The sequence below is a fragment of the Cyprinus carpio genome, chromosome B11 (genome assembly GCF_018340385.1).
Source record: "Cyprinus carpio isolate SPL01 chromosome B11, ASM1834038v1, whole genome shotgun sequence".
Classification (NCBI taxonomy): Eukaryota; Metazoa; Chordata; class Actinopteri; order Cypriniformes; family Cyprinidae; genus Cyprinus; species Cyprinus carpio.
The window spans coordinates 18,093,601-18,111,022 of NC_056607.1; the positions used below are offsets into that span (position 1 = coordinate 18,093,601).

Genomic DNA, 17,422 nt, shown 5'->3' on the forward strand with positions numbered 1-17,422 from the left:
TTACCTCAGCGGAAAAGCTCCCAGCTGCTACCTCCAATGCAAGCAATCCACTCAAGATCTTGCACAAGAAGATGAAATCCAATAGAAAAGAGCAGAAAATCCCAGAATCCTGTTCCGGTGAGCATCAGATGCTTGTATCTCAGCTAACGCTGCCCAGTCTGTCTCCCTCCTCCTCCTCCTCCTCTTCCTCTCGATCTCTTTCTCTGTAAAGGAGTCGTCCAGCCCAGCGTTGAAGCTCAGCCAATGTGAGGGGCTCGCACAGCAAACACCATCTGAGCTAAACGTCTTCAGGCTCACACTCATCCACCTCCGCCCGCCCACATCTCTCTCTCTCTCTCCACCACATCCCCCCTCCTTCTTCTCCAACACACACTTGCAGACAGATACACACTCTCTCTCTTACTTGCACACGTACATATACAAATACGACGTGACTAAGGCAATCAAATGGTGGGTTCGGATGAGGATTAGAGGTTGAATGAGATTTAGCAGATAAAAATCAGCCTGGTCAGGCCAGCCATGTGCATGCATACAATACTATTGTTTAACTCCAACAGGCCACTGGGGCATATGGTAGGGGCGGGAGAGAGGGCTTCTGTGTGTGACCACATTTTGGCCAGAGTCATTTGCCTTCTTTTTATTAAGCCTCCACAAGACAAAATACTGATTAAAGTAAAGCGGTTAAAGAATGTGAAATCAAAATTGACCTTATATTTTCTAAATAAGTATTAGTGATGTTAAAGGGTTAGTTCACCCAAAAATTAAAATTAGGCTGCATTTTACTCACCCCCGAAGCATCCTAGGTGTATATGACTTTCTTCTTTCAGACGAATCCAGTCTGAGTTATATTAAAAATTGTCTTTGATCTTTCAAGCTCTATCATTGCAGTCCGCGGGTGTTGCATTGCTTCAGTCCAAAAGACGTGAAATAGAAAGCGCCCTTCCATAAAAAAAAGTGTCTCACACAGCTCTGGGGGGTTAACAAAGACCTCCTGTAGCGAATCGATGGATTTTTGTAAGAAAAATATCCATATTCAAAACTTAATAATCACTTGAATCTAGCTTGCGCTCACTGTTGTATACCTAGCAATTCCGGGGGAATTACCTATGAGGTCAGCTTTGCGGATGCGCCGCTCAGAAGTGACGCACGTGAAAACACAGCGGAGAGATCAAAACAAAACAACGGTCACTAATTAAAAGTACAAAATGAGGATTTGTAAAGAAGAATGTCAGAGGATTTCGATATAATAAAAGAGGAGACTGGTTTTCCTTTGCTAAAGTAAGGAAACATTGCTTTTTTTGATCCTGTAAACAAACGCAAGCTAGATTAAAGTGATTATTACTTTTGAATATGAATATTTTTCTTACGAAAACACAGAGTCACTACAGGAGGCCTTTTTAACCCCCTGGAGCCATGTGAGACACTTTTTTATGTTAGGGCGCTTTTTATTTAACTTCTTTTGGACTGAAGGTGCAACACCCTCTGACTGCACTGATAAAGCTTGAAAGATTAAAGATCATTTTTAATATAACTCTGACTAGATTCGTCTGAAAGAAGAAAGACATATACACCAAGGATGCCTAAGGGGGTGAGTAAAACGCAGGCTAATTTTTATTTTTTGGGTGAACTAACCCTTTAATGTGAATGATTGATCAGATAACTATTATAAAAAGGAAAAAGAATGTTTCCTTAGGGCTTTCAAAATGAAAACGTAAATGCCCCAAAATGTCTTTTTTTTTTTGGATGATGTAATTATGTCCATGAGCACAGAGAAACAATCTAAACTATGATCCTAAGAAAACCCAAAAGACAAAGTTAAGTCCCACCCTACGTGATTTCCCACTAAATATTATCTAATTCAGAAATGTGTTTCATTATGGAATTTAAAGGGATTTACTTTATTCTATGGAACACAAAATAAGATGTTAAGAATGTTTTAACTATTTTTGTCTGTACAATGAAAATTGCAAGGGTCCAAAACAACACTGGACCTCACTGATGTTTTTATGGACAAAACTATTATATATATATATATATATATATATATATATATATATATATATATATATATATATATATATATATATATATATATATATATATATATTTATTTATTTATTTATAATTGTGATGCGATCTGGGAAAACCCATTGGAAGTCGAGCTGGGACATTTTCAGGAAATTCGAAAAATAGTTTGAATGTCAATTTTGTGTCAAAATTTGGTTTTCATTCAATTATTATTCTACGTATAACATCTTGTCTATCATCTCTAAAAATATCTTGGCAAAATTCACTTGTTTATCACAGAAAAATGGCAATATATTGCAGCAAGCAGAAAACATTGTCTTTCTCTTATGTTAAGGTGCTTTCTCTTCACACCACAAAAACAGTTAACCTATCTAAACCACATAACATATATAATAAAGGTGTATCAATGCACATTTCCTGCCAGTCCTGTGTAAACTACGGCACGCAAAGTTTTTTTATTTATTAATTTTTTAATATTGTGAGATGGCAGAGCTCAAGAGAACAACACAGTCTGATATAGCTGCTCGTCTCAATCTGCTCAATCTTGTTGATGTCAGTGATGTCCTAAATGATGTTATGGACTATTTCACATCCAGAGATGAAGGATCAGATGAAGTTACTAAAGAGGACTCGTAATCCAAAGGTTGTGAGTTCGCGTCTTGGGCTGTCAGGAATTGTAGGTGGGGGGAGTGAATGTACAGTGCTCTCTCCACCCTCAATAACACGACTGAGGTGCCCTCGAGCAAGCCACCGAACCCCCAACTGCTCCCCGGGCGCCGCAGCATAAATGGCTGCCCACTGCTCCGGGTGTGTGTTCACGGTGCCTGTGCGTTCACTGCTGTGTGTTTGCACTTTGGATGGGTTAAATGCAGAGCACGAATTCCGAGTATGGGTCACCATACTTGGCTGTATGTCACATCACTTTTCACTTTTTTTTTTAGAAGAAAAAGTCATATGATATTTTATTTCTGTTGTCAAATTAATCTTATCACTTTGGGATAAAATCCCCATATTGTTCTGCATCTTTCAACATAAAGCTTAAAAATGTGCGTGTGAACCTGAAATTAAATTAAATCAAAAGAATCTGGTTTTGAATAGCCGTTTGACCACTAATAGCCACTCAACGAAATTACTTCCCTCATCCATCAAACAAGTCCCATAATTCTCAAGCAAATCTTTCAATCTTTGTTGCCCGCAGAGTTGAATGATTACAGTCGCAAAACGACAAACACGCATATCCAGATGAAACCCTGAGGAAATAGGCCAGAGGTAATGAAAGAAACACACTGTGTCGTGAAGCCTGTCTATGAGCTTCTATTTCTGGGTGGAGCTCAGCGTGAATCATCTTCTTAGCCCTGTGGAGATGTGATTTGGATTTAAAGAGCACCTTTTACATAACATCAAATTTCCAACCGCTGAAGAAAAGCAGAATCGTTTTGTTGTGTGAAAAATGGAGGTAAAGGCCTTAGTATGCATGTAAAGCTGGATCTTTAGAGCTTTTCTGTGATGGGTACATGATTAAAGGGATAGTTTGCTTGAATATGAATGTTCTGTCAGCCTCATGCTCTTCCAAACCCTTTCTTTCTTCAGTGAAACACAAAAGATGATATTTTGAAAAATGCAGTTTAAAGTTGTTTCTTTTAAACATTATTCCAAATAACTTCTTTTGTTTTCAACAAAAGAGAGTAAGTCGGATTGACTTGAGGGCGAGTAAATGATAACAGAACAATCATTTTTGGGTGAACTATCCCTTTAATTTAGAAACGAACAGCCGGTTTATAATGAGTGCATTAAGCAAGGAAATTATGTGTAGATGCCATTAAAGGCTGACGATGTTTTAGTTTTCAAAGAGTAATTCCAACCTAATTCTGAAGGACATCAAAAAAAAAAAAAAAAAAAAAAGGGCAACTCGCTGCAGATTCCCAGTCCTGGTCTTTCTCGTTCTGATGAAGCACATGAATGGAGTGGTATCTGAAGAGGCATTCTTCTCCTTTTGTTCCTCAAACCTCTTTTTAAATCCACCCATCCAAAGTAGTGCCCCCTGGACAGGCCTGATGCTGATCTCTAGTTAGTCCACTCTCATGGTGATCAACACTTTCTGAGGGCGCGTTTGACTTGCAAATGAATTCACAAAATGCCTTTGAATTCAGAATGTCAAGTGCTGTGAGTGAATGGGCATTTCAGGCCAAGAACAGCCTGAGAAGACTCGTCTACGTCGAACAAGGTGATAGCCAAAGAAAACGTGGAATGGGATTTGGATTCTGAACATTTAGTTGAATTTCTCAGTATGCCGCCCACATATGCTTGCTCAGTGATATCAAGCTTGAGCTGACATATCAAAATGGAGCCTGGAAACACAGGACGAACCCAAACAGAGAGGACCAGACCTTGGATGGCAAAAATCACATCCTGGATTAAACCATGTGACATAGCGCAAAAAGCACACCATCCAGACGTAGACCGTCAATGCTAAAACTCACCCGAATGTTTGTGCTCCCTGCAGGTATTATCTGTCTTCTGTCTGCTAATCATAGCTGACTCGCAACCGAATCGCTCTTCAGATCTACCGTCTCCAAGCCTGCGGTTGAAGCAAGATGCTTGTCGGCAGACAGAGTAGCACACAAGCTAAATGCTAATTAGCTAGCTCCCACAGACATGGGTGACTGTGAATACTACATAAACACAATTAGCTGCAAATTTGGAACTGCATTTGTTTTCTTGCATATTCGACTCAAAAACACCTGCTTTTTGTTGAAATAACAAAAGCTACGAGTCACAGAATGAACAGACACATTCCCTCAGATGCAGAGATCTACCTAGCAACAATGTTTGTGATGTCTAACATCATAAGACAACATATGACTGGGCAGTAACCTGTCAGAGACGGCATATGAGGGATCCGTAGCATGCACTGTGTTGAGAAGGGCAGTGATAAATTGAATTTCACTGCACTGCTTCGACGCTGGACGCTTTTGTTCAGGTGGTGAGTTGATCATTGCTCATTACATCAAGGGTGATGGCCCTTCAGTGCACCGTACTCCCTCTGCCACATCATCATTCCATCACACACACACATATACACGCGTACACACGCGTACACACGCTCGCCGAGGAAAAGTGAGGTCCGTGCCCCAAAGGGACTCTAGACAATGGCTTGAAAATAAATCATACTGATGAGAAAGTTCCTCAGTCAGGAGCCATCTGTCCCTGTGAACGAGATGTGACTGAAGGGTTTGATTTTTCACTCTTTTTTCGGATTCTTTCCCCTGACTCAACCCCACTACAACCCCGACCCCACCCCCACAACAACCCCACCCCCAATCCAACCCTTTAGCCTATATATATTTGAGGCATCCACCGCACGCACTAAGCCCCATACATCACCCACAAACCCTCTAATCCTCTGTCTGCATCTCAGGAGATCGAGACTGAAAGCGTGCAGAAAAACAAGACAGACTTGCCTCGCCACGGTGCAGTCTCCGGACGGTAATCCTTTCTTTCTTTCTGGTGAGAAAAAGCAGCAGCAACCTGTCTTCAGCTGCAATCCTGCTGTCTGCTACCGAGCAGAAAAACAAATGGAGGGATGGAGGGAGCGAGAGAGCCGAAGAGGGGGTGTGGAGGGGGGTGTGGGGATGCAGGAAAGAGGAGGGGAGCAAGAGAGGGCAAGCAGGGGCTGGCTAACCACAGGGAGGCTTAAATAGACTGATAGATGAAGATGAGAACAGAGGGACTGAGAAGGAAATGTGAAAACACTGAGGGAGGGAGCGCCGTTACAGTGGCATCTGTTATGTTGACTGTGTCGGCGATGTGAAAAGCTGGAGCGCGAAATGAGGAAAAGACAAGAATGAACAAAGGGCAAAGCCTTTTTAGCATTCCTCGCTATTGCATCACAGGACAACAAATCAGAGAAATCAAATGTACTCAGAGTCATGAAAACATTTCATATGTACCTGTTCCTAGCTGCGAGAGCTGAGGTTTGAAAGCAAAATGAGAGAAATGTATTATTCTGACAAACACTCTGAGATGCAGGAGCAGAATGACATGTGTAATGGACATCTGGCTTCATAGCTTACATCAGGACATTTTACATTAGTTAGCAGGCCATTTTGCTTGCATCTTTCTCAACGAAAAACATTTTTATCTGCTTGCAAGACACATTTGTTAATGTTTTATCAGTTACCAGCAATGAAGTAATTTGGCTGGGCAGAAATGTTCAATAATATATAATAATAGTAATAATAATAATACAAAAAAAACAATATTTTATAATAAACAATAATAATATAATTATATACAATATATAATATAATATTATAATTTATTTTATAATTAATAATAATTAAACATTTTATTTAAAGTATTATAAATGATCACATAAATATATTACAAGTTATAATATACTAATATTGATATATTCATGTTAATAATATTAAAATAATAATTTACAAATGATTTGGCTGGTCAGAAACTTCAACTATATACATAACATGAATAATAATAATAGTTATAATAATTTCTTATTATTATTATTGTTACTACTACATTACATATGTTAATCATATATTTAATATTTTCACAAATTATAATTATAAAACTATATAAATCAAATTTTTTTTAATGAAACTAGCACAGCTATGTTGTCTGGGAAAAATATTTGACCCCAGAATGTCACGACTGATTAATAAAAATCAAGTATACCAGAAAACTGGGGAAATAAATAAATAAATAAGTGTTGCTGATCCAGTAATACCACTTTGACTCAGTTTGAGAGGCGCTAGTCAGGGAAGACCTACATTAATGACAGCTGAATCTGCCTCTGTATCTATAATTGTATTAGTGACATGCAGTCCTGTCTCAGGGTCACATGCCTTTATTGTCACTCTTCTCCAGCCGGCCATTATACCCCCAACACAAACATACACAATGCACACACATCTTTATACACACACTCCCAGCCACTGGCCACCTGGTGAGGCAACTATCTGCTCGGGCCATCATTGCACAAAAGAGACAGCTGCGCCCCTCCAAATTCCTCATACATAAGCACCAACTGACCCTCTAACACATCCAAACAGCCAGCCTCAAATTCACAAACTCTGATCAATCTTGACTCAATGCTGTCATGTTCACCAGCATCACGTCATGTAAAATCACCAGGTAATTGACAGCAAGATACCAACTGCTCCATTAAACCTGATATTGAACGCACACACTTTCATCAAGACATGTTTGCATCTTGCTCGAACCAACCTATCTAAATCTATCTATGAAGACAATAAATGATATTATACAAATATTTTATAAATAAATAAAATAACATCAAATTCATCAAAATATATCATGGTTTCCACAAAAATAAGACATTTCTGAAGGATCATGTGACACTGAAGACTGGAGTAATGCCTGCTGAAAATTCAGCTTTGCAACCACAGGAATTTTATATTTATATATTTTAAAATCAAATAGTTTTTACTGTATTTTAGTGAAAACGAAAGATATTTTTATTTAAATTTACAACCATTTATTAGCCTCAAACTTTTAAAGGGTAGTGTACACTGACTTGGGCAAAATTTGTGGAAAAACCATACAATGTGCAACTGGCTTTAAACTGGTTATGATCAGGTTTCCTCCTGAAGTGGTTGACCAGATCCAGATGCAGTGGTTGTGCATATCATGTGATCTAGATTAAGTATAGTGACCTAAAATCATCTCCAGCCACTCCTATCATCTTGTTTATCAAGTTACGACAGATACATTTTGACCCCAGATCAGCATGAACTGCTGTTATATGAATAAACCCAAATGCTGAACTGCTTTAGAAGTTGATTCTGGAGCATCTGGACACATCCCCCCGCTCTATTTTCACATAGATGACCTCCTTCACATGTCTCATCTGTCCTCAGTGTCCACGTTCTACATATCACGTCTTTAAAGGTGAAGCATGCAATTTCAGGAACAATAACTGTTCATAAACGAAACCCAAACGCTCTCTCTGTCTCCCATTGCTCAATCAAACCAATTCTGTTTGATGCGAATAGTGGCAGAAGTGGCTCACTTCATATTTAAGCCAATGATTTTTATCTTTCAAGTTGCACACATATGGATGGCTTTGATTTCTGGGAGGCCACTGCTATGTTTTTGTATCCATGAAACAGTGATGAAGTTGAGAAAAGAGAGCCCACTATTATCGGTCTTTCCTTCCCATCTGTCCCTCCAGCTGTCTCACGTCTATATCACTCTCAAACACACACATACACACACACTCTCTGCCACTCACTTTCTGTCACATCAGAGTGTTTCATCTGAGACAGTCTACAGCTCTATTAACCAGAAGAAGATGCAAAACTCACCATCCAAACAGTTTACAGCTGAGTGGGGGTTTCCTTTCAACTAGACAGCATTGGGAGTGCTGCTACAAATATTACGACTTATCAAAACTATTTTATGCACAAAGAAGAATGTCAGCAAAGCTGTAGCAAAAAATCCAGAGAGCTGCCTTGCTGTTTCTTGCCTCACGGAAAGCTGGAGCTCTGCTTTGTTACATGCTAATGTCAAACTCTTTATACCAAAATAAAATATAAAAACAAAAATTATCAAGTAAAAGAAAAAAAAAGTGTATAATCACAATGAATATTTCTTCACTTTGTCTGTGATGTTTAATGACGTTTTTTAGTAAAACTTTACAATAAAAATCATTTTGTTAAGATTATGAACATTAATTAGGTATGATGAACTAACAATGAACATACTATAACTTCTAATTTAATTTATTTTAAAATGTAATTTAATGCTGTGATGGCAAAGCTGAATTTCAGCAGTCATTACTATAGTCTTCACATAACCTAATCTTCATAAATTATTCTAATTCTCTGATTTGTTGTTCAAGAAGCATTTCTTATTTATTCATACTGAAAACAGTTGTGCTCCTTTAATATTTTTATGGAAACTGTGGTTTATTTTTTTTTTCTTCAGGATTATTTAAGGAATAGAAAGTTCAAATGAAGAGCATTCATTTAAAATATAAATCTTTTGCAAAATTAAAAAATGTCTTTACTATCACTCTCGATTAGTAAAATGTATCCTTGCTGAAAAAAAGTATTAATTTCTTTTCTTTTTTTAAACTTACTTTAAATGGTAGTGTATGGAGAAATTAACATAAAATAAGGTTAAAAATAATTTCTGTAAAAGTATTGTTCATGGTTATTTCATGTTAGCTACTGTAGTAACTAATGTCAATGTATACTATAGCGACGTAAAATATTAACTTATTTCCTTGCAGTGCATTCACTGTAAGAATGATTTCTAGGATTAGTTATCACATCTTAAAATTTAACATAAAAAGTAATGTATGTGTTGTTCTGAAAAAATTTAGTGTTCATGCCAGACTTAAAATATAATGTTAGTTAACGTTTGTTTCATTTAGTTAAGTTGGCTATTTAAGATATCTCAATAAACTTTAAGTTGTTATAACTAATTGCAGCTACATTTTTAAAGTGTTTCCTTTCAATACCTTCTGGGATTAATCATTGATAATACCACAAGGACAATGTTGCTGCCTACTTTTTAGAACAGTTTTGTTGGTGTCTATGATGCCTAAAAATGCTGTCTAGGTAGGCAGCTTACTAGGTTTTGCAGCAGAGCTTTAGTGTCAAATCATTTAAATGTAACAGGCCGCATGTGTACTTATGAAAATGTCCATTTCCTATACACACACTTGTGTAAATCCACAAAGATACATCGTTTTAAAAAAACGTAAAAATCTTTGCCTGTTTCTATAGACAGAGAGACACAAGGGAAAATCTCTGGAATTCTAGAAACATCGGTCTTATAGAATTGAAGCACGTCCACTCAACTGCACACATGTCCAATACTCTCTTCCTCTACACAGATACAAAAACACAGACTATTTCATCACACCTCTCCAAGAACACGGCTGCCACCTACTCAATCGAAAGGAGGATTTCTGTGAATATTGACGGTGTCCTCCCTTCCACTGCCTCAGAACAAACAGTCCAGCCATCACTTTGAGGCGCACACAGCTTCTGCACATGAACTTTAGCAAAAGAATGAAGTAGAGCAACATATAGGAGAGTACAGTGTAGAGAAAAGTAGAAACAATAAGTGTACTCACAAGGCACAGCGTGGCGGTAGAGGTTGTCACGTATGGTTTGCTGAAGCTCGTAGTCAGCAGAGGATTTCGGAAACCTTTGGCTCAGGTAGTGTTTCAGGTCTTTATTGAGTTTATTTCCTGCAAAACAAAAAGAACTTGTTATTGATTCTAAATCATGTAAAGACTCATGTGCAGATATCAGTATTAGTGTAACCTGCTTCTGACTCACTGTTTTGCCACCAATGGATAAAACTTCCTGTGGGTGGCTAAAATAATTGCAGCAGGTACATATTTGTGATCTGAAGAGGATTTGAGATGGTCCTACACACATTTTTTAGAGCAAATGGAAGAAGTGGATATCTTCTAGATATAGGAGATGCTAATGAGTGCACAGTACTGTTCAAAAGTTTGGGGTTATAATACTTTTTGAAAGAAATTAATACTTTTATTCAGGAAGTATGCATTAAAAAATTTCTAATTCAAATAAATGCTGTTGTTTTCTATTCATTAAAGAATCCAAAAAAAAAAAAACATTTTTTAACATTAATACTAAGACACATTTCTTGAGCACTAAATCAGCATATCAGAATGATTTCTGAAGTATCATGTGACCCTAAAGACAGGAGTAAATTCAGTTTTGACATCACAGGAATGAATTACATTTTAAAGATATATTAAAATATAATTTTTTTTTAATTAATTTTTATATTTATATTTAGATTTGGTTTTTTTATTAGACTTTTTTAATATTTCACAATAGCCTTGGTGAGCACAAAATGGTTTACAATTATGTTGTTGGATGTTTGGATCAAGTAAGTCTAGTAACTATGTTTCTCAAACCGTAATCAATGACAAATGAAACACATTTGTAAACATTAATTGTGGCGCATGGGTGTGAAACCGTAATCCATGAGACATTAACACATAGTAGTACACCTCCATTCACACTCATGGGGATACCTGGCTGCCACCTCGACCCAGTGCAAGCAATAGAGTGGGCCATGTGAAACATTTCCCACCCTCAGCTCCACCATCTGTTTAGAAGACACAGATCGCTTACCCAGCATCATTTCAAAGAGATGCCAATAGCCAAAAGCTGTTTATGTGTTAATGTGGGTCCGCTGGGTGCCCGCAACAATGCCAGATCAGTCGTCGGCACTGCCTTCCCACAAACTCTCCATTCCTCACATGTACAAGTGACTCCAGGGACTTCCCTTTACCAGATTAATGGGAATATTGCATTTCCAGAGAATTCTTTGAATGGATCGTCTCATTAAGGCCTAATGATGTAATCAGTTTCTCTCTCGCTCGCTCTGTAGTCTGTCGTTGATCAAATGAAACTGCATTTTAAAACTTTATGAACATACATAATTGGTTGCCTTGGCGATACTCAGTGCTGCAAGTCTCAAAAGCTGCCCTCTGCCCTTAAAATCTCCCTATGAATGACATAAACCAGCACAGACTGTCAGTTAATAATAAACTGCAAAGTTTATGCCGATCTGGGCTCCTCGAGGGTGCACAGTAAATGCAAAACCTCATGATCATCATTTTGTGTACTTAAAAAAAACAGCAATTTTTCACAATAATTTCTAAAACTAAAGCTTGATCCCAGTTTAGAAACATCATCTTGTCATTAATGCACTGGGATATCTAATGCTGTTTCTCCAGTGTTTTGTATATAACCAGGTTTAGCTTTGTATAGAGCACTGACTGAAGAAATAAAAGAAGGGCTAAGACAAAAAAAAAAAAAATTCAAAATAAAAATTCACATTAAAAAGGTTTAAAAACTCAAGTTTAAGCATCACAGGATGTAAACAGCCAATTCAAATAGACAAACCAAACTCAACAAACACTTGCTTTTAAAAATGAGCACTTACAGCAATTTTCCCTGAAACAGATAATCATTTTGCAGAAACGATACAAACTATTTTCTTTTATGCTTGGAGGATGAGTTTAAGGCTCTACAGAGAATCTGAATCTCTTTGTCCTTTTCTATAAAAAATAATTCAATACTCCCTCATTTACTCTCATCATAGCGTATTCAAACAAATAATAATAACCACAAACTGGTTATAGCTTTAATATCGTGGTCTAGAAATCCGGAGGCTTTATGTATCTTTAAAGTTAGCATGAAATGGAAATTCACCCGATCAATTTCATAAATGTGTGTTATTGATTGCATTGTGAATGATCTATACATGCATACTTTTCATTTTTCAATTTTGACTTAATTTTTACTCTAAACTGCAGGCTTCTTCTCCGGTGACAGACTTTTTCCATCATTTAGTCCCTCTCTTGCAATCAACTGCAAGCTTGAGATCTGCCTCCATCAACAACGACAAATAGGACCAAGTCCCAAACCTACATTTGTTTTTATTTAGCAATAATCTGTTTCACTCTGATGCAAGTCACAATATGGAATAATCGATAAAGATATATGGAATAAAGCTCTTTCACTGCAATGAAAAAAATGAAAAAAATAATTAGGAAAGTGTTAAGGTGATTTTAATTTGACTTTTGTTTTAGCGTGTGTTAAGTTTGTATAACATTGTGGTCTATGAATCCAGAGCGTTTACAGTCGTCCAGTAAAATGCAAAGTTTTTCATGTAATAAAAACAGATTCAAAACACAGCAGATATGGTTGCACACATTGCACACATTTGATGCACAGTTCGTGTTACTGCCACCATGTTGAGCAGGCTGTACAATTAGCTGCAGAACAAGTAACAGCTCTGCCAAGCAATGTTCAAGCTAGAAGGTCAGAAAAGAGTTCTTCTCTTCTAATTGAACCTCTGGAGGATTGTTTCTTAATCTAGCCACATCCAAGTCTAAAAATACACTTCGATGCAAAACCCATTAGACTGCTTTTTCAGAACTAAAACGGGAATAATGTGCAAGTGTGAAATTCCTGTTGAGTTGGTGTGTGCAGTCTGGCGTTGATGTTAGCGCCACAGCATACCGCTGTGAATTGATCCCTGCAACAGGTTGCAAGTCATTACTCAAACCTACAGCAGCCAGACTACACACCCACCCCCATCCATCATCCCAAACTCACTTTATTCCAATTAGCTGATTACTAGTCGGACTCAAGGCAACAATGGTAAAAAAAAAAAAAAAAAAAAAAAAATTTAAAACCCGTTGAAAAAACAGATGAGATCTAAGATCTTGCCCTGCAGAGATGAGACCAAGAGAGGGATGTGAAAACAAAAAGATTGTACAGATGCCAAAAAATCAGTTATGACAGTAATTAAAACTAAATGTCTAAATTGAAAAGAAAAAAATCTAATGAACAGAAATAAGAGATACAATTTTATATATATATATATATATATATATATATATATATATATATATATATATATATATATATATATATATATATATATATATATTATATATATATATATTAATAATTCAAATCATTTTATTATTATAACTTTTATATTTTTATTATAACATTTTATTATAACAAAAAGTAAAAAACAAAAAAAATTTTTCCTGGAACTGCATGTTCAGAATCATACATGCATATGCATTTTCTTTTACAGACATTATTAAAGATCAAATAAGTAGTCAATTTGTCAGTTTGGCCTGATGAGAATGTTAGTGATCAGCAAAGTGTTCCAAAGAGCAAAGAACCTTGGATAATGCCTTGAATTAATGTGCATTATTTGTTCTAGTGAATAAAAAAAAAATGTAAAAAAATGTAGTGTACTAAAATGTTAAGGGTATCATTTTACACAGACCATGCACTTTTTACACGCAGCGAGTAGATTAGCCAAGATATAATCTTATTATGTGTGTTGCAAGTGATATGGAAGTGGATTTAGTGCAGAGTAAAGAATGGCTCTAAAAGCACCTTTTCGAGAAACAAGTGTTTTGCAAAGAAAATATGATTATTGGGGAGCAGCATAACTTAAAACCAATAATAACTACAGTATTCAAATCCTAGCACATAGAGAACCACAAAATCAAAGTAAAAATACCAAACACAGCAAAATGACTCCAGAACACAGAGGATTTATCAGTGGATTTATTTTTTTAAGTGAATTATTGGTACTGAATGTTTTTTGAGCACTCAACTCATCCTGCAGTTTTCAAACAGCTGTATGATATCTGTTGTGAGGACAGCATCCTTCTTCTTTTTGCTGACTGATTTATGCAGACCTTCTAGACAGAAATTACAACGGCCCAACGGTGCACATCTTATCTTACATAGCTGACTGCTTTCTTTTTGCTTAGTGTCCATAATCCTGTGTGAAGATGAACAAGTAGCAGCACTGAGTTTTCATTGGTATTTTACTCTTCCACTCTCCGAAACAGGCCAATGAACTGGCACTGCAGAGAGAAAGATAAGTCACTCTTTGAGTCTGTGTATATTAACGCATGCGGGTCTGCATATACTAGGGGACACACCATTTGGTGTCCGAACCCCAAATCCCTCCTAAAAAAGATAATTAGAAAACAAATTGCTACCGAATCAACTGCACCTGGCAGAGATACCGATAAGCTCCCAACTGCGAGCGCCCACTTAACACAACAGCCAAAGCACGCTGGATTGATTCCAGCATGTGTGTATCTACATTTACACAAGTGTGTAAGACAACTGTCTCAGTAGCCAATTACCTGCTGGATCTCAATGCCCATCAGAATAAACTATTGCACAGTGTGTTTAGAAGAGATTACTGGATCAGACGAAGCATCCGGCATTCAGAACGGCGAGATGAGAGCGAGCGAGCGAGCGTATGTGTATATGTGTGTGTGTGTGTGTGTGTGTGTGTGTGTGTGTGTGTGTGTGTGTGTGTGTGTGTGTGTGTGTGTGTGTGTGTGTGAGTGAGTGAATACAGGACCTGGTACCACTCAGAAACATCACTGCCAGCTGACGCCAGCCCTAAGTTCTTGGAAAAATTAAATCCAGTAACTGAACGGAGGCTTGTTTTACTTGCTTGGCTTTGGAGATGGAAAATGAAAGAACTGTCAGATTTGCACATTTCTTCGGAGTCAAGCTACTTTCTGAACATTTTCGATTGCCTGAGCATGAAAGCAGGAAATATAACTTTGTTCAGAAAGGCTTTTGGAAAAAAACTGGGGCCTGACATGTAAGTAAAGAAAGTGTCTGACACACACAGTCTAACCAGTGGTGTGCAGAAGACTTGAAATGTGACCCTGGACCACAAAACCAGTCATAAGTGTACATTTTTTGAAACTGAGATTTATACAGTTTAATAATCTTTCTATTGATGTATGGTTTGTTAGGATCAGACAATATTTGGCCAAGATACAACTATTTGAAAATCTGGAATCTGAGGGTGCAAACAAATCAAAATATTGAGAAAATCGCCTTTAAAGTTGTCCAAATTAAGTTCTTAGCGATGCATATTGCTAATCAAAAATTAAGTTTTAATATATTTACAGTATGAAATGTACAAAATATCACATGATCTTTACTTAATATCCTAATGATTTTTGGCATAAAATAAAAATCAATAATTTTGACCCATACAATGTATTTTTGGCTATTGCTACAAATATACCCCAGGGACTTAAGGTTTTGTTGTCCAGGGTCACAAATGAGGAAAGGCGTTTGAGTGTCTTTTGGTCCAGTGTAAATTCATGATCCATTTCCATCTGAACATATTTCAGGTTAAAGGTGCATGGAGAGCAGTTGAACTTATAATTTACATTTAATCATTTAGCGGACACTTTTATCCAAAGCGACTTACAAATGAGAACAATAGAAGCAGTTAAACAAAAGAGCAAGGATACTTAAGTGCTGGGACAAGTTCCAGTTAGTCCAACACAGTACACAAAGTAATAGAAAGGGTAAAAAATATATATGAGACATTATCAGAAAAGAAACCATCTTTGTATGTTTATATTAACATTTTGTTGTTGTGTTTTTGTAAGTAATTAAATACTGACATAATATATAATGTGTGCAATATTAAATCATTTATATTCAAAAAAATTAATAAAATCTATAAATCTACATTTAAATTTCAATTCTGTCTGAACAGTTTTCAGGTTAAAACCACAGGCAAAAAAAAACCTGACTGTATGTTTTAATATGCTAAAATATAGAAAAATATTTTTATTTTTATTTAATGTATATATTTCATACTAAAAATATAATTTATAATAATTATATAATATAATGCATTATATACTACAAATGAAATAATTATAACATATGTATTAATAATAAATATTATTATTATTATTATTATTATTATTATTATTATTATTATTATATTTAACATCTATATTTATTATACATTTTTCAGATAGATAGATAGATAGATAGATAGATAGATAGATAGATAGATAGATAGATAGATAGATAGATAGATAGATAGATAGTGTCCTCTAATGAGCTTATCTGTAGATCCATGTGTCCAAGAGTCTGTGTGAAAAACAGGTATGAGGTCTGTAAACAGGCATCTGTTTGGTATTCTGCTCTCGTTTCTTGCTCAGCTCTACACTGCCCTCTCTGTTTCCCGCCATCACGCCTGGCCTGCATCACACTGAGCCTTGTCGCCATGGAAACGCTGGTCAGATCAGCACTCATCCAGCTTTGACGTTTAAGTGTGCCGCCCCCTACTGGTGGTTAATGGTAACAAGCTCAAACAATATTGTAAAAAATATGTACCTGCAGTTACTGTCTGCCTGTTTAAACAGCAAATTATGCACTCTATAAATAATGTCAGAATTTTGAAAATAAAAATGGATAAAATGAAGCCACTACAGCATCTAAGAGTGTGGGAATACTTTAGTCAACATAGTTGATGTACATTAAACTTTTTTTTGGGGGCTAATAAATTTAGGTACTGTTGCATTTACTGGAAAAGAAATAACCCCAATTAAACAGATAAAAACTAAAACACATTGTAATAACTTTTTTTTTTTTTTAATTATAAATCCAAAAGCGTGATTAATATTGAGTGTGAATATATATTACTACTATATAATTAAAAAGTGATGGCAAATGAGGTATTAAATATATATATATATCTATATCTATATCTATATATATATATATATATATATATATATATATATATATATATATATATATATATATCAAATAACTTAATAAATAACCAAACATAATAATTAAAAAAATTAAAATGAGAACCATTTAATGTGTTAATGTAGCAGTAATATTTAATATAAGTGTAGTCACAGTGTCATGTTAATCCTTCATTTATGAGGAGGAACATACTGCTTTGTGCTGAAATTTATGACAGTCGGAGCCTATCGGCGTTCATCCTGAGGATTTCAAAT

The 17,422-nt window shown here is 36.1% G+C and overlaps 1 protein-coding gene across 12 annotated transcripts in view; it reads right to left on the reverse strand.

The window, feature by feature from the left end:
- LOC109108295 (membrane-associated guanylate kinase, WW and PDZ domain-containing protein 1-like) overlaps window positions 1-17,422 on the reverse strand; it is a 127,405-nt gene that overhangs the window by 59,547 nt on the left and 50,436 nt on the right. For 9 of the 12 annotated variants that reach the window (XM_042734344.1, XM_042734342.1, XM_042734339.1 and 6 more), the window contains exon 2: window positions 10,160-10,276. In XM_042734344.1, coding sequence (XP_042590278.1) covers window positions 10,160-10,276 — 117 coding nt within the window. Of the gene's footprint in view, window positions 1-4; window positions 283-4,508; window positions 4,851-5,489; window positions 5,549-10,159; window positions 10,277-17,422 lie in introns of those variants that run through there. The other 3 variants (XM_042734348.1, XM_042734345.1, XM_042734346.1) reach the window with 3 other exon arrangements.